This window comes from Macrosteles quadrilineatus, unplaced genomic scaffold (assembly GCF_028750875.1).
Source record: "Macrosteles quadrilineatus isolate MER2022 unplaced genomic scaffold, UCM_ALF_1.0 Scaffold_5__1_contigs__length_97177068, whole genome shotgun sequence".
Lineage (NCBI taxonomy): Eukaryota > Metazoa > Arthropoda > Insecta > Hemiptera > Cicadellidae > Macrosteles > Macrosteles quadrilineatus.
In genome coordinates this window covers 18,269,913-18,288,667 of record NW_026542598.1, presented here as the reverse complement: position 1 = coordinate 18,288,667, position 18,755 = coordinate 18,269,913, and the positions used below count along the sequence as shown (strand labels likewise).

The following is an 18,755-nucleotide window of genomic DNA, read 5'->3' as shown; positions in this document are numbered from 1 at the left end:
AAACGATTGTTTATTGTAGAGAATACATATTCTTATATCTAATACATGAAATTAAAGAGGGTTTACTCAAGTTTATTTTGACATTAGTACACCTCGATATGTGACCCATTTGTAGCTCTACAGATATCTAACCGGTATTCGATCTCTCTCCAAGTGTTAGTTAACATATCAGGTGTCACTGATTCTACTGCAGCTACGATTCTTTGACGAAGATGGTCAATGTCACGTATCTTTTCTGAATAAACCAAGTTCTTAACGTAACCCCACAGGAAAAAATCCAGTGGTGTTATGTCTGGGCTTCTTGGAGGACCTTTCGGTTTCCCGGCAAGATGGATGGGGAGAGCTGGCCCGATCGTGTGGCCTCCAAGAAGCCCAGACATAACACCACTGGATTTTTTCCTGTGGGGTTACGTTAAGAACTTGGTTTATTCAGAAAAAAATGTGACATTGACCATCTTCGTCAAAGAATCGTAGCTGCAGTAGAATCAGTGACACCTGATATGTTAACTAACACTTGGAGAGAGATCGAATACCGGTTAGATATCTGTAGAGCTACAAATGGGTCACATATCGAGGTGTACTAATGTCAAAATAAACTTGAGTAAACCCTCTTTAATTTCATGTATTAGATATAAGAATATGTATTCTCTACAATAAACAATCGTTTATCAAAACTAGGGAGTTATTTTTCGGACACCCGGTATATATAAATAAATAAAGAAAACTTCCAATACCTACTGTTAAATATTGTCTTCTCCCAAAAAGCAAATGACCCTAAAACTACAAAACTCTGCCAGTTGTACTAATCAATAGCCTACGTACCGTGGACATTTGATCGGAAGCCCTATGAGAAGGGAAACAGGATACTGAAAAGCAGCGGGAAGGATAAAGAGTTGGAATTTACTAAAATGTGTGATAAAACTGGCTGTGCAGTAATAAATTCATACAGAAGAAAATATATCAAATCTGTTCAAAACATCGTGTTCGTAGCTTTAAGTGGTGCGATCTCCAACAATGAAACAACAACAATGAACAATGATGTTTCAAGCTGAAACATTTGAAACCCGAGACGTCCCGCCCGGCGACACCAGTGCCATCTGTGCGCGCGCCGCTTAACCTCTGCCCGTGACGCAGTGTTGTCTTTGAACGACCTTGAAACTCTTGAAAGTTATCGCTCTCGCTCAAAAAGGCAGTTGAACTCTTTGCCTCACCGCAACAGGATGGCGTTGAAATCCGTGGAAGTGCCTACAAAAGTGTTCGACGGGCAGAAACCGGGAACTAGCGGTTTGAGAAAAGCCGTGAAGGTGTTTCAACAACAACACTACACCGAGAATTTCGTACAATCTATTTTATCAGCTGTTGGGCCTCAGCTGGTCGGTTCTACATTAGTCGTAGGTGGGGATGGCCGATACTTTGGTAAACAGGCGGTGGACATCATCATCAAAATCAGTGCAGCCAATGGTGTAAGTACATGAGATGTGTACTCAATTAGACTACGATTAGCCGTTATCTAAATTACCTCATCCGATGACGCAGGATAAACACCATTTAAGCTAGGCTAGCAATGTTTTCGGGCGTGACGCTTTTTAGGTTATAAACAAATACACTGTAATTGTTTACATTTTTAAGCTATCGGATTTTGAGTTTATTTTAATAAGCATTAATTAGCTTAGTCTCAAAACAATAAGCTACTACGGCATCACAAATATTAATTAAGTATTTGTTTTCTCATGTACAAAATAGGTAAAGCATTATTATTTTCAGAACAAATAAATATACCTAACTAGTGTTAGGTACCGGTACCATATAGGAGTAGAAGTTACCTTACCTTTAAATTATTTAGGTAATAATTTATTTTCAATATAGGCCGATCATTTTTGAGAACGAACAACACACCACAAACCCTTAAATTTGATATCTAATTATTAATGGTGCCATAAGCTTAATATCTAATACAGTTATGTATTTTGTAATAAAACCCCTAAACAAATTGAGGTACTCTATACTGTGTTTAATATGACTATAGAAATATAATAAAGTGGCCAAGTTTTGTTTGATATCAACAGTGTTTTTTATCTTACAAATTTCTTTGGCTAGCTGTTTTATAATAAAAAATAACTAAGCTATTATCGGTAATTTGACAGGAACAATGCAAGCAAATATCTTACTTGAGGAATACTCGTTAAACCAAACATACTGTTAGCATTGTTTTAACATTCCTAATTAATAAAAAAATAATCAATTGTCCTTCTAATTATTTGTTGTTATTTTCCTACTGTTAACACTACTGACAACTACAACTAAGCTTCTAAACCTAAGATGGACCTTCACAACTTTATCTTTAGCAGGCTATCTTGTTGACCTAGGAGTATATTTAAATAATCATTGAGTTATTTTCTCTTTTTATCATTGCTAAGGACCATTTTTATCTTTGGGACTCAAAAGTCAAAGTTCATGGTGTATAGTTTCAGTGTTTTGATGAATAATTGTCATTGAAATACTTACTTTACACTGGCTACTGTATGCTTTGCATAAAAAGCTGTATACACAGTAAAATGTTATAACTGATTCTTGTACACTTTTTACCTTTATTGTATTACTAGCTGTACCCGCGGGCTTCGCCCCGTTTAACTTCATAAGTATTCTTATGGCTCATTCACGTCCTGGTTGAAGTTCGTTCGCTACGCTAACTCACCTTTAGGTTGGAGCTCGTTTGCTGCGCTCACTTGCCTTCAGGTTAGCTCGTTCGCTACGCTAACTCGCCTCCAGGTTGAAGTTCGTTCGCTACGCTCACTAACCTTTAGGTTGGAGCTCGTTCGCTGCGCTCACTTGCCTTCAGGTTAGCTCGTTCGCTACGCTAACTCGCTTCCAGGTTGAAGTTCGTTCGCTACGCTCACTCACCTTTTGGTTGGAAATTAGCTGTTGTCATAAATAAAAAAAAAAATAATAGTGCTGCACCCTGTTGGTAATCCTTGTAACTTTTATGCTATTGAACATCATAGAACAGAACCAACTTGTTTAATGGAAACAGCTGTTAAGATTCATTAATTCCTTTTAAATATGAAAAATCATAAGATTAACATGGGGAACTACAGAGCCACTGGGGCGGAGCCCGAAAGGGTTTTTGAGATAAGAACATGCTTTAATGTTAATCGGGAATGTGAGCTATCATCATGCCAAATTTCAGCCCAATCTGTCCAGTAGTTTATGCGTGATTGAGCAACAAACATACACACAAACTCACAAACTTTCAGATTTATAATATTAGTAAGATAAGATGAACCTGTATTACGTATTAGGCTACATGGTTACAATATATCTTTGTGCTTAATGTGCTCATGTAGGTTGTGCCCATGTAGGTTATGTGCCTAGATTATAAGTTTAGATTATACAAAATTATATATCAATGTTTAACATGATGTACAACGCATTTGCCATTACCGTTATCCTATAATCATGCACCAGTATTAATTGGTTAGTATCAAGACAGTTATTTTCATCCATAGAAAAATCTTTTCCCAGCTAACCTTATAGTGCTACAGAAAAAAAATATTTCATGACAAATAATTATCCATTCCCTGTTAAATGTGCTTCCATTAATTTATCTCCTCATCAATCTTTTGACAGTCAAAGATTTAGTTGCTACGAACACCATGTAAACATGCAGGACCAAACCAACAATGAACACCATTTATGGATTTTACTTGGTTTAGCAGTTATGAGCTAAGGTACTCTTGACTTTATACTACAAAAAGGCAGAACTGTATATACACTTCCTGCTACCGATTGCCTCATGATGTTGGATTGCATAAGGTTATGGAAACTCTCAAACAGTTAAATTTCCACAACAGTAGCATTGAGTTAAAGGATGTAGGCTATCCTAAAATTAAATATCCTTTTGACAGGAAAAACATTAAGTTAGTACATCTATCTATATTATTAATACGCTACATGAAACTTGGTGAAAAACGACTTTTTGTTTTAAGATTATATACACCCACATATTATAGCCTATAGGTACCAAAATGTTCGTCTAGGTGTGTAGATTTGCAAACTGACCTTATATTTTTATAAAAGTCCCTTGGGCTCTGCCCCAGTGGCTTTTAAAGTTCCCATGCTATCCTTATGAAGGACATATTTGTTTACATTATGATCAGCTGGATACAATTTATTTACATTAATTGCTCTTTTTTTAACACTCTGAAGTAGACATCCCAACTATTTCATAACCAGCTGGAGAAATGTTATATTCGCTGAATGACTGACACTCACAGAACTGCTGAATTTCTCCTTTAGATTTTGATGCACTAAAGATCTTTGATTGTTTGCAGGTGGCCAGACTGGTTATCGGCCAGAATGGTATCCTGTCAACTCCAGCCGTCTCTTGTCTGATCCGCAAGTTGAACGTGGCCGGAGGGATTGTATTGACGGCCAGTCACAATCCTGGCGGACCTGACAATGACTTTGGCATCAAGTTCAACTGCTCCAACGGAGGTTGGTATTTAGCCTCCATTCAGTTCATAGTGTTAGAGGGGTTGTTTAAAAACTGGCTCACTATCTAGCTACAGATAAATTTATAATATAAGCTAGGTATATGGTTTATAAGAATCATGCTGCACCTAAAGTTACCTACACAAAAAGGCAGGAACTATGAACATGCTGCAATCTAAACATAGTTTAAATAATTGTTTAACCATTTGAACTCAATCGAAGAAAAGGGTAAACCCAGTGCTACCAACTCATCAATGATAAAGGTGCTGGTGCTTAGTGAATGATGAAGTTGGTGATTGTTGAATTTGAATGTTTGAGATGACTGCATTAATCTGCATGAATACAGCTTATTTATTTAAAAAACATTTTTTTTCAGGACCGGCACCAGATGCAGTCACCAACCATATTTATGAGCTTACGAAGGTGATCAAGTCTTACTCTTTAGTCCCAGATCTCTCCTGTCCCATTGATAAGTTGGGGACTCAGAAATTCAAGGTGAGATTCAAATGTAGTTGGAGTGGCTTCTAATTGTATACAACCAGAAATATTGTCTGTTAGCATGGTTAAACAAAAGGGACGGAGTGGTACAATCAGTGGCGGGTATAGAATATTTTTTTGGGGGCCGGGATTAGTTTAAGGTTAGGTCAAAGTAGACACACCATGATACTTTATCTTAGTTTTGCTTCGGTAATTTATTCTAAATGTGACCTTTACGTTACCAAGATCACGCTGTATCATTATATTGTTCCTAATAAACATGAAGGTACCAAACTTATAACAGGGTTTATGTAAATTTTATTTTTATCTATAAATTTATAAAATTTAATAGTTTTTTAGTAAGCTAAGCTAATCAAACAGCTAGTGAAGTGGTAGAGCGCGAAACAAAACAGACGACAAGTTCTTCTCTAAATAAGTTTATTAAGGTCAGGATTGGAGGCAATTTACATCCAAGTACCATGAGTCCAAGAGATGTATGCTCCCCCCTCCCTTCTTTGCTAGGGAATTTTTCTGTTCCAAGTGCCCCCAACAAACCTAGAACCTCTGGCTGCTCTGTAGATCTATAAGGTTGAATCATATTCACTATAATAATAGAAACTCAACTTATTCAAACCATTTAAATGTTCTGGTTTCAGGTTGATGATAGAGATTTTGTTGTAGACATAATTGACTGTGTAGAAGATTACTTGCAGTTAATGAAAGAAATATTTGATTTTAACAAGTTAAAGAAATTAATTCAAGGAAGTGATGGCCGACCACCTTTCAAACTGCTGATCAACTCCATGCATGGAGGTGAGTTTAGATTCTAACTGGATCCCTAGCATTGACAGATTAATATCTGGTAACCTAGAGCCCAACATTTCTATAGACTAATAAATTTTATAATACTATTTTTAAAGTGCCCTATCATTTAAGAAGTTGTTATATTCTTCACTTTTTGTAAATGAAGTTTAGCTCGTACTTCAATTGTATGAGATTTATAATAGCCAAGAAATGTGACATAGTCTTTAGGACTTTAACTTCAAAGAGGGAAGCAGTTTACTGTTACAGTAGTAGATACTACAATAGACTACCTACTGGCCAGCCTTGATTTATGTTCAACCAAAAAAAGCGTCAAAAAGATTTAGTTCGCTTGGGAATTTAGTTTCCTAAGATTAGTTTGTGAGTTTACTCGTTTATGGTGTGCATAATGGCTCCTAATTGTCTTGGTAGCCGAGTGATGCGTGCCTTCATAACTTTCAAAGCAAGATTGGTACAGGATCCAGATGGTATTGGACTATCAATTGTTAATGCTATCTAAGAAAATGTTGGACTGTTCCCTTACAAAATATGCAAAAAATCCAGTTAAGATGACCAACACTAATATGTATTATCATCAGTGAAATGTTTAATTAATCTATTGAGCAGTAAAATGAAAGTGTGTTGATATAGTTTTAGTTGCTCATTCTCAGGTCTATTTTTGCAGTGACTGGCCCATACGTCCAACGGATATTCGTAGAGGAGCTTGGTGCACCCAAGAACAACACAATCAACACAACGCCTCTGGAGGATTTCGGAGGTCACCACCCTGACCCTAACTTGACCTACGCTGCGGATTTGGTCCAGGCTCTGCAAGAAGGGGATTATGATTTTGGAGCAGCCTTTGATGGTGATGGGGTAAGCTTTCTTACGAATATAGTGATATCTAATTTGATATCTGATACATTTTTATCAATTCACTGACAGATCAGAGTTTAAACGTCATTTATTGTTAACGTGAAGAAATCTTATAGTCTTTCGGAATAAGTAGAAAGCTAACCACAGCACTCTATAATACAAATTTAAATATGAATGAATATGCATGATTGATGATTGTATAAGGTCAACAGACAACAACAGATCAAATTTTTATCATGAACAGATATAATTTGATATTGCAGGTAAACACTCTTATATAAGAAAGATAATGATGTTTGATTAGTGATTTGTCAATTCACTCAGAATATTACATGTTATACGGTATGAACTATTGTTGGAAATATGAAGTGTTTTTAAAAATTTAGAAAGGAATTAAGTTTAACTTTTATTCCACACTTATTGATAAACATTTGATACATGAATACAAATGAGGAACAGATGTGTAATTACATATTTGTTATAGGCATTTAAAAAAGATATAAGACAAGCTTTGAGTTTATTTTGAAATTGGAACACATAGTTTGGTTTTTAAGTTGTTTAGTTTGAAAAAAAGTAATTTTAAGCATTTAAAGAAATATTACACCGATTACCAGCTAATGTTGATTTAAACAAAAAATTGATTTCTTTCAGTCTTTATAAGATTAATGTGCATATACAGTGCATTACAAATCCATCCACACTCAACTCTAATTCATCTAAAATAGTAGCCTGTTAAAATTTTGACAGACTACATATTATTGGAAAACTACAGTTTATGTTAACTCTTTAGTAAATATAGGCCTACAATCAAGAAGTTTCATTTTCTAAAAATGCTAGAGCTATAAAACAAGTTTATTTAAAATGTTAGAGTCCCCAAAAATGAAAGATTTCTTGAGCATCTCAAAAAGTTTTTAAATGTTAATAAAAGCAAAGCTTTATTGTGAGGTATATTCCAACTAAATCCAGTAAAATGTGATTGTTTACAGGATCGTAACATGGTTCTGGGACACAAGGCCTTCTTTGTGACTCCAAGTGACTCGTTGGCTGTGCTGGCCGCTCATCTGGAGTGTATTCCATACTTCCAAAGGACAGGTGTTAAGGGTTACGCCAGGAGCATGCCTACTGGAGCAGCTGTGGATAGGTGCGCTGGTTAATCAACTCATCATTTAGGTTTTTTACACAAAAAATACTGTCTGTTAAAAGAAATTTTCATTTATATGGACTACTAATTGATTGCATTTAAATCCTTCTTGGGAATCAGCAGTGTGGGTTTTACGCAAATAGATTGTTGAGGGGTTTAAAGGTCTGATTTCAAATACAGATTACCGCACTATTTTTATCATTAAAAATAAAAATTAAACCACGTAAGTTTGAGTAATGTTTTTTTTTTTTACTATAGGACATCAATAAAATCAATTGTGGGAGATCACCTCAATAATCTACAGAAATCTGACTGGGCCTTATTATTGACAGGAATAGTTTACTAGCAACTTAAACATCCTGGTGTCTCTTAAGTTTAATTGGACATAGTTATCCGATGTCCGGTGTTGGAATACACAAAGTTCAACAGACTTCCAGTTAAAGTGTGAAATTCGTGACCAAAACCGCTGAAAGAGAGACTCCACCTGGCTTATTTAAAAGAGTGTTAGTCCTCTGAAAGAACTGTTTAGTTATCCAATCATGGACTCAAAACAATCACCCATGCGTCTTTGCCGGTCACATAAGAGTTGTAAGTTATTGGTAAATACTGTACATACCTTTCCTTCAGCAAATTAAAATTATTGTGAAAAGAGTTGTCCAGATAATATGGCGAAGGATTGCTATTTGTTTATAAGGTAATAATTACTGGTAAGGAGTTACTACATAAATTTCAACTAAAACTATATTGTTTTTCCTTGTATCTAGAGTGGCTGCAGTCAACAACAAGGAGCTATTTGAGGTTCCAACAGGGTGGAAGTACTTTGGAAACTTGATGGATGCAGGTCGTTTGTCCCTCTGTGGTGAGGAGAGTTTTGGGTATGTAGGCTATAACGATGAAGTTATACTATTAACAAGCTTTTATCAAACCAAAATCCATTTCACATTATGATGAAAACTAAATCCTACTAATATTATGTGAGAAAGTGTTGATGTATGGATGGATGTTTGTGACGAGTAAACGCGAATAATACTAAAACGGCAGGGTTGAAATTTTACACAAAGGTAGATTATGCACCTACTTAAAACATAGGCCTATTCACGTCCTCAAACTGCCCTCGGGATCCGCCCCAGTGACTCTGGAGTTTCCCATGTTTACCTTATGAGTATTCATATTTTAAAGAAATTAAAGAATTTTGTCAGCTGTTTCAACTACGCAAGTTGGTTCTCTGATATTCAATAGCATTAAAAACTTATAAGGTTTGCCAAACGGGTGCAGCACTATTATTTTGTTTTCATTTATGACAACAGCTAATTTTAACCAAGCAGCAACAAAAATCTGTGATACACTATGACAACTTTACCTTTTTCTATTGTTGAGGCGCAGTGGTAGAACATTAATTAATCATGGCTATGGTAGCTGTGCTATACTATGACTATGGCATACCGTAATTTTTAAGAATTAAACCGTGTCCTTTCCCAATCCAAACGCAAAGCACGAGTATAACTGCAAAATGCCAACCCCTTACGAAGAACGGGTACTCTGCTAGTAATTACCATAAATCACAGGTAAACCTACTAGGCTTATAAAATTCTAAACTTGAATGAGGATGTAAGAGTCTACCCTTTATTTTACCAGTCTCAAATATACTGTTAGGTGTTATCATTTATCCCATGGGGGATTCATTCTAGACCCACATTTTTCTGTGAAAATCTCTAGACTCCTAACACATGCAAATTTTCATTTGGATGTCATTTATCCAAAGGTTTCGACTGTTCCCTTCAAAAAATGTATCAGTGGCAATTACATAGAAAATCACAAATAAATAAATATGGTTATTGTTGCACAGTACCGGGTCGGATCACATCAGGGAGAAGGATGGCATCTGGGCAGTATTGGCTTGGTTGTCAGTCATCTCACATCTGGGCAAACCTGTGGACCAAATACTGCAGCAGCACTGGGCCAAGTTCGGCAGAAACTTCTTTACAAGGTATTGTTGACAATTGAGTCCACACATACATTGTGGTTTGATTCTGTTGATACTTATGCTCTCTGGAGTTGATTATCGATCATTTAATTTTTGGTGAACAAAGATCGTTACCACATGGATTCAGCAGCAGGCATTCATAGTACGATGGTTGTAAGGAAGAAATAACATTGCTAAGTAGGCTATCAATTTGTTACTATACATGTCAGGTTATGATTCAATAAATGTCAGTATGACCAAGGAAGAGGCGATACTTTAGCACAACGTTGTAAAGAACTACTGGATTACGTTCTCAGTGGTACTGGAGGCACTGTTTTCGGTCTAGCTTCGCCCATACTCATGATTGGCAGAAGCTGACGCAGCCATTATAAAAAAAAAAAATAAAAGCCATTATAATTGTAGCGGGGTGGAAGAATGTTTTAAGCTTAAGGGAAGAAATAGTTGGAAGACATGGGCCAAGATTGGGTGATATTGAATTACATACTTTGTGGTTGGCTGACCAGGATTTGCTTTTTAAATAATATAATATATAAGACTTACCGTCTTGAAGCAATCCAGTTTTTGTACTCAGTGTACAGCTGTTTCGGCTTCATAAAGCCATCTTCAGCACATTCTTCTAGAGGTCAATTCATTATAAATATGCGAACATTCTGGTTCTTGTCAACTTTGGTAGGCCTACCAAAGTTTATGTTTTCATCTTTTATGTGTAAAATGTGTTGTAAAAAGTTGACAAGAACCAGAATGTTCGCATATTTATAATGAATTGACCTCTAGAAGAATGTGCTGAAGATGGCTTTATGAAGCCGAAACAGCTGTACACTGAGTACAAAAACTGGATTGCTTCAAGACGGTAAGTCTTATATATGATATTGAATTGATTGAATGATTGAGCGTGCTGAATCTGCTACCAAACTAATTTACTCTAAAAACTAGAAGTGTGTTGGAGACAAGAGGGACGGAGATCTTTTACCCAGATAAGAAATCTTGCCTAGCCAGCTTTGTATTAAGTATTTGATTTATACCAATTGTCTAATTTCCTTACAAGTATCCCTCCGAACTACCTAGAGAACTGATAGTTAATAATCCATACAGTTTCCATTTTATAATCCGTGGAATCATACAAACAACCCGCCCATCCCGGCATCGTATCGTCAAAAGCTACAAAACGTTCTTTTCTTTTCCTTGAGGGTTTTAATTCAATATTAGCGTAGTGTATTGTTTTGCAGTAAAAGACTACGTTTTTGAATAGTCGTATTTATCCCTTGCTTAGTAATACACCCCAAAGTGTATTTATAATCAATGCTTAATAGTATTTGTTGGGATGTTCTTTTCTTTTGTACGGCATTTAGTAATTTACTCTTCTGTACTGTAGATGGTTTGTTACAAGCATATTTTACAATTCATTTATGTTCTTAAAACTGCCTTAGCAACTTGACAATCCATAAGACTAATGTTGAAATTTAATTTTAAGTTTTTAATGAAAACCGAATTTTCCCAGAACAGAGCCTAGAAGGGATATTGTTTTTAGCTTAAAACTAAGATATTTCCAACAAATTGGAGGAAATCATAGGAGCTGTTTTTGAAATCATAGTGTGCAAACGTTTCTCATATTATAGTATAGATAACACCAAAACAACAAATAATTCCTCGTTCATCAGGTTTAATGATATTTTTAGAAAAATACCAACTGAACCAAACTTTTCAAATAATTGTTATGCTAGTGCTAGTCCTTTGATGAGCGTGTTTTTACAGTATATTAAATCAAACCAACAAGAACTCAACACAACAGTGTAAACTACAAGTCAACCCAGAGTTATATTTTGTAGGTACGACTACGAGAACTGTGAGTCAGACCCTTGTGAGAAGATGATTGCTGAGTTGGAAACCAAGGTGACAGCTGCAGGGTTTGTAGGGACAGTCCTGAGCTCTGGTGGTAAGAGCTACAAGGTGAAGTCTGCTGACAACTTTCAGTACACGGACCCCATCGATCACAGTGTCGCCAGCAAACAGGTACAAACATGTTTAGTCTGTATCATACAGGTTGAAGTACCGGTGATACTGTCAGGGTATCTTATTGACTGAAAAATCACTGGTGTATAACCTAAAGGTTAATTGTCCAGTTGAATATTAAGTTATTGTAAATCGTCTTCGCACCCCAGTGCCATTGTAAAAAAATATACACACACACAAAAATGCACACTATGATTTAACCATTTGATAGCAACCAATGTTATTTTATTATTTGATTATATGGCTGGTTTTTTAATGTTTTTGTTTTGTAAGTGAACCTTGATCAGCTGTGAGAAAGTTTGGATTAGGCTAAGTTAGGTCAAATGGTTATTGACTTTAACCCTCCGAGGGTCACGCGTCGAGTTTAAGACGCACAACACACTTTGTGTAGGGTCACGCGTCGAGTTTAAGACGCACAAACATCGTTTACGGCGAAGGCTCTATGACTGACTGAATCGGATTGAACTGGATCGAGTTAGGTATCGTTCTTTCCGTAATATTCTAAGCTTTCTCCAGAGGTCTGTCTCTAAGCGCTATTCATTTTAGTTCCGAAAATATTGTAGCAGACAGCTGACGTGCGTGTATTTGTAAACAGCTAGGTTCCCCCGGACCGATGACTGATGTGTTTTATTACGTTTATCATTGTTTTAGTGTTAAAAATCAAAAGTAGTGATATACGTGGTGCATTATAAGAAGATTTAAGTGGTTTTGAAGTGCTGGTTGATGATCCTGAAGAAGTAGGTAGTGATATTGATGTAAATTATCAGCCAGATTCCTAGCTATGGTTAGGCTATGCATTCTTAGCTAAACGCTATGTACTGAAATCCGTTTTTCGCTCATAACTTATTTATTTGATAACTTACCTCGCTATATGATTATATATTTGTAATCCTCATTAAATTTAGAACAAAGTGGCTATTTTCAAATATTTATAGGCCTATAATTTATACAATTTCATTGAGCGCGAACTTATTTTTTTTTTGAAAATTTTCGAAATTATATTTTTTTTTTACCTAAAAATTTTTTTTTGAAAAAATGTTCCTTATGTTTTATATATAATATTGAAGCCCATGATTTTCCAAACAAAATGGTATATAGAACATTAGAATTAACATTGTTTTAAGCTTCTCAGATCCGTTTTAATAAAACCTTGCAAAGGGGCCAAAAATAGGTGGACATTAAGGCCTAAACTATGGACACTCGGAGGGTTAAAAAAAGAGCCATATTAGTTGACTGATATGTCAAGAACTAGAGGTAAGCAGAGTTTGAGATATGGCATATTCTATTACTCGGTAATTTGAGCTTGGTGCAACACCAAAAACGTCATGGACTGTATGTACAGTAGTGTGACTTTTGTCACAGCTAAATTCATTATGATTTAAGCAATATGTGAATATTTTTTTATTAGTTTAGTTTTCGGTAGTCTCGTTTAGATTTTTTAGGGACATGACTATGTATTGAAAGATTTTATATTTATACTGAATGAATACCGTACCCATTTTAAATGGTCACGAAATATTATAACATATTTACTACAAAAGGCCAAAATGTCAAGTGAAGCTCATGGAGCCATACTCTAAACCCTCCCCCTTCCCCAAGTCAAAATATACATCACTGAAAATGATTTTACAACTTTGACTTTAGTAAAAACTCATTACTTTTAGGGCATCCGGGTGATTTTTGAGGACGGCTCTCGCCTGATCTATCGCCTCAGCGGCACAGGTAGCTCTGGGGCGACTGTACGTCTGTACGCGGAGAGCTACGAGTCCGATCCCGCGGCACTGTCACTGGACGCTTCAGTAGCTCTGCGGCCTCTGATACAGGTGGCACTGGAACTGTCTAAACTGCCGCAGTTCACTGGAAGAGACACACCCACCGTCATAACATAAATATCAAAACACAAAAACAATTAAATTCAGCTCAAAGCTGCTCACCTGTTAAGTTTACTAAATTTTTAAGTCTATTGAAGATTTTATTTTTATACTCCACACGTTCTCTCAGGATGTAGCACAAAACTTCAAGTGTGTTTTAATTGTCTGTGTATTTTATTTGAACGCTCTCTAATGTTGTAAAATTACCTTAAAACGTTTGAATATTACACAAAACCTCATCATCTATTTGCCTGCTTGAGTAGAAAGATGTCTTAAGAGTGTATTTCATGGTTATACAACAATTAATTGAAACATAGCCTCAATTTATGTGTAGGCCTACTTAAGATTTTCCAAATCTGGGAATCTTGTTAATAGTATACTGTATGGTGTATTTTACTAACTTTTAACAAATACAGCTAGTAGTAGTAGTTTCAGTTTACAAGAACCAAATTTGTTAATTTTTTATTGTTTTCCTTTGGTTTTATTTTATATTGATCAAATCTAATTGAAGCCTCTAAAAATAATAAGGTTGAAATATAATTAGTTAGTCCATCGATAATGTTTAGAATACAGTCCAACCTCAGTATAACGAATCTGAAGGGACCGAACTGAATATTCGTTATATCAAGGATTTCGTAAAAACGAGGTTCGTTATATAGAGGTTATGTTTGCAGGAATTTCGCTAAGACGAGGTTCAGAACCAGCGTCGGTCAATATAGGTCGGGATTAGTCATCATTAAAACACAATTAAAGTAGCATAGGCTACTATACTTTACAGTACAGTGTTTACATTGTACAGAAGAACCTAAATTATCCGGCATAATAAAGTGGAGGGATCTTGAATATTGCGCAATCATGACAATGGCATTGACCTTGGTACAGGTTAAGAAACTGTAAGTTTAAAATCACAGCTTGTTCTAACCCTCCTAAAACCTAGCCAAACACTGTATTGCGTAGTCATGTCATAGTCATAAATCATGTAAAGAATAAAACAAAACAGTAGTATGTAGAAAGTTTTGTAAGCTACTGCTCGTGATAGGCCAGTAGGCTACTTACAGTACAGTACCGGTACTGATTTATCACAACAGATGACAGGAATGTCAATAATAATCATTAACTATAGCATTGGTGTTGCTAGTTGAAACAAATCGTATTGAAAACAATACAGTAAATTATTAGATAAGTCATTATAAATGTGTATAATCAATAGCCAACTTAAAGATAATAAAAACACTCGAAAAAGGAATGTTAAAATAACGATGTTGCTATTCTTTCTCTTTGGTTTTGTTTTTATATTCTTTCTTAGGTTTCTCTTTATCCAAAAATTGTACAATTCACCATAGTTACTTATCGCCCAATCACAGCTTACTAAAACATTACGTCGTCATCAGTCCTCAGTGAATGAAATCAGTTCTCAGTTGCAACATAGCGCGCGCAGCGACAGCAGACAGCGATGTGTAAAACGGAGCAGACGAATGTTAGCGCAAGCAATGACGTCACCTTTCCATTTCATTTGATAAAGAAACAGATTTTTCAAAAACAATAATGGGGTGGGGGATTTGTTATATCGAGGGAAAGACGTAGACAATTCGTTATGCAGAGGTGAAATTCGCAATGTAGAGGTTCTGACAATGATAAATTCGCTATATTGAGGTGTCTTATTTTAGCCGAAATCACGAAAAATTTGTTAAATCAAGGTCGTTGTTATGGTTTGTTCGTTATGTAGAGGTAAAATATACATTGTGTCTTATGGAGAGTTCTAGGGGATTTAAAAAAATTCGTTATATCAAGGAATTCGTTGTATCGAGGTTCGTTATATCAAGGTTAGACTGTATCAGAATGTAAATAGACATGTAAATTGTTTTCAAGAATATATTAAACATTTGTAAATCATATTTTTCATTTTACCATACAAAAATGGATGTGCATGTTTGTCAATAGTGTGAATAAAATTGAATATATTTTTGTAATAAAACTTAACAAACATACTACGTTTACATGAACAATAGACTGTCTTTAAATAGCTTAAAGATTGTTTTTTATTCATTTATGTTGTTTCCAAATCTTTGCCCAAGAACCTGAATGCAGTGGCGGGTCGTAATGGTTAATGCTTATCGAAAGTGAATCGATTTAATTCAAAGTTTTCTTCTGTGGCTCGGTGTATAAGCCTGATGCATGTAAGCGTAGTAGATTCGTTTACAGTGTGTTTGCACAGAGAATTGCAAAGTGTAAATATGCGTGACAGACGGATTGCCGAGTAAATGTTTACTTCGATTTTTCTGTACAACTCTTCTAAATAAATGTTATCTGAGAACAAATGTAGCACCGTAGCGACTAATTGTAACTAAATCTTCATTCATCAACATGCATTTCAAAAGATCATGACATATAGTGTATCACTTTTGTTGGTTTGTCACCATGTTGGTTCTAAAAAAGAGGCGTGGTAACCTAGTTTTTAAATAGTTTTTTTCATTGTTGCTTGAATGCTTTTTAATGGTTTGGTTAAATATTGTATAAGATTTGGAAGGATGTCAACTTTTTGTGTCTTGCTAAAATTCAGGGTAAAATGTTGTACACATCTAATAATTTACCATTGTTTAAGGTCATATTGTTATGAGCTCTTCCCCTAATCGTAAACATAGTAGCACAAGTAAACCCATCTTTTGTCAAAAAGTAAATTGATAAACTCAATCATTATCTATTTAAATTGGTTATTATGATTTTTGTTGAAATTTAAACCTAAGTTAAAATGAAAAATCATTTTTTAGTGTTAAGACTAAGATTAATAAAAAAACTCATGTGCACTATGATTAGGTTCAGATAGACCAAAACTTCTGTGCGCGCAGGAGGTTCACTACTAGCCACACTGAAAACATGCAGGTGCCGGTTATTGGCAATGCTGGGAGTAGGGTGAGTGAGTCACTCTGAGCAACAAGACATGGATGTAATGACAAAAGTACCTCCTCCAATACCCGGTTAGTTCTGGTTGCGCACACAGAAATTTTGGCCGAACTGAATCCCCAAATGTAAAAATACTTCAAATTAGTAATAGATTTTGCATGATTGATAGTACCCATCATCCTGTGTAAAAGTGTATGCTGTTTTACGTGAAAAATAGGAATCGATAATATATTTAGGAGAAACCCAAGAAGAAATTAGTTATTATTGTTTAATGGTTCGGGAGACCATTTAATACCTTGATGGAAGGTTCTTAGGTTTTGGTGTGTTTTCTAACAACTCACGTGGGATTTAGATTTTCGGGCCACAGGCTTATGCGAAGAAAGGAAATCTAAATGACCAAACATTTGTTTTGTAATACATGGACTGTTAGACAACTCTCACTATTTTGGCCTGAAAATTATTAAGCTTATTTTGGGCTTACTGAACCCTCTGCTAGATGTGAGTCTTGTGAGAAATATAAGCCTTGGAATTTGAATATTTGCTTTCATTTACAACTGATGTTGGGGTGGATGAAAATTAAAGGATAAGTGTTAACTCAGTAAACTATAAAATATATTAGCAATTTTGTAGAGTTTCATGTTTATAGACCCTTTTGAATGATTAAGTAAGATAAATTGAAGATATCTGTAGTGAATGAGCAACTGGTTGAATGAATTTGGACATGAATTGGTTAAGCCATTTTCCTACATCATGTAACAAAATGTGTAAAACTTGTTGATAAACAAATGCTTGGAATTTGTTTACAAGAGTTTCCATTCATTGTATATTTTTGTAGGTAGCCCACTAACTTTTGAGTAATACACATATTGAGCTTGTTTGTAAATTGAATTTTATTTGTAAAATTCACTGATTTCTAGTAAAGGAGTTTGCCAACATCCAATCGTGTAAATTGTAAATACTCTAGTTGGAAACAAGGGACCTGATGTTTTTGTTAGTTCTAGTTACTGACGGCGTACACAACACAGCAGGAAAGTTATTGTTAATGTTTTGTACGCTAATGTAACGTGTTTTTGAGACCAGCGTTGACTGCCAGTTTTTGTAAACGCCACTGAGTGGAACCGTGCGGATATTGTACAGTTAGGTTAGGTTAGTGTTAGTCTGTGGAGGAAGTGGGGATATCGTTACGTTCTTGGGAATCTTCACACTTCTTTGACATAGCCTTAGGTTACCAACAGCTACTTAAATATCATAAATTCTTTGCTAAGGTAAATTAAAAGATTTTATGCTTTATCTAGATGTAGGAGCCTCTTCCATTCGATTAGTTTAGTCTAGTCTAAGTGAGAAGTGGTAGGTAGGTGCGTTGCGCACATTTGTTACCCAGTCAAAAGACACCCAAATTGATTTGTGAGTGGTGTTTGATTGTCGTTTTATTATTGTTATGTTTGAGTTATTCAATAAATAAATTTAAATGTCTTTTGTGATTTGTTGTTGTTACTACATTATTTTTGCACCTCTTGTTCATTAGCTGAGTTCATCAGATAATAAGTCAATTAAAAAAAAAACTAGACCTAGCTGTCCTTATGATCATTGGGCTTTATTCTTACTGGTAAAGAGATCCAATTCTCCCTATTCTTAGATTTTCAATAACCGAATAACTACATGTACTAATGCGCCAACCAGGCTGTGATTGGGAAATTATATTAATAGGATATATGATTTACTTAAATCATTAATATAGTTACACATACTGCAATTTCCCTAAAAAAGAATATATTTGAAAAAAGAAAGAAAGAAAAAGAATATATCTAAAAAATTCCATAAGGAACAATGTGCCTATGGTTTTATTTGTACAATAACATATACACATCCCAAGTAGCACACACTGTTGGCCCAACGTTGGGAAATGGTCGGCACGGTTGGGAAATGGTTGGCAGAAATTTTAACGATTTGCCAACGTTGGCCCAACGGAAACTGGTATTCGTTGGCCCTACAAAGGAAAGAATCGTTGGGTTTAAGTATAAAACACACATTTTAACAAATTGATTTATTTAAAAGTACATAAATGTTATGGCAGCAGAATATAAGACAAATATTGTAAAAATTTTGGATCTATAATAAATGTAGTCAGATGATGTTGTGATACTAGATACCCATGTAGCACAGATGGTTGGGCCAACGTTGGTAAATTGTGGAGCCACACAGT

At 35.3% G+C, this 18,755-nt stretch overlaps 1 protein-coding gene across 1 annotated transcript; it reads left to right on the top strand.

Moving 5' to 3' along the window:
- Nucleotides 1–1,192: 1,192 nt before the first annotated feature.
- On the top strand, nucleotides 1,193–18,033 carry LOC128993784 (phosphoglucomutase-like). Its single transcript, XM_054417776.1, has 10 exons — nucleotides 1,193–1,463; nucleotides 4,332–4,494; nucleotides 4,868–4,986; nucleotides 5,625–5,781; nucleotides 6,455–6,645; nucleotides 7,632–7,786; nucleotides 8,551–8,661; nucleotides 9,633–9,773; nucleotides 11,597–11,780; nucleotides 13,445–18,033. Exons 1-10 carry the CDS (start codon nucleotides 1,221–1,223, stop codon nucleotides 13,667–13,669), a joined length of 1,689 nt encoding a protein of 562 aa, XP_054273751.1. The 5' UTR covers nucleotides 1,193–1,220; the 3' UTR covers nucleotides 13,670–18,033.
- Nucleotides 18,034–18,755: the final 722 nt, after the last annotated feature.

Bases quoted from the DNA above. Each gene is read 5' to 3' on its own strand.
- LOC128993784 (XM_054417776.1), top strand. From the start codon at position 1,221: ATGGCGTTGAAATCCGTGGAAGTGCCTACAAAAGTGTTCGACGGGCAG. The intron at 4,495-4,867 runs GTTGGTATTTAG...ATTTTTTTTCAG, and splicing joins GTTCAACTGCTCCAACGGAG to GACCGGCACCAGATGCAGTC. The intron at 7,787-8,550 runs GTGCGCTGGTTA...CCTTGTATCTAG, and splicing joins ACTGGAGCAGCTGTGGATAG to AGTGGCTGCAGTCAACAACA.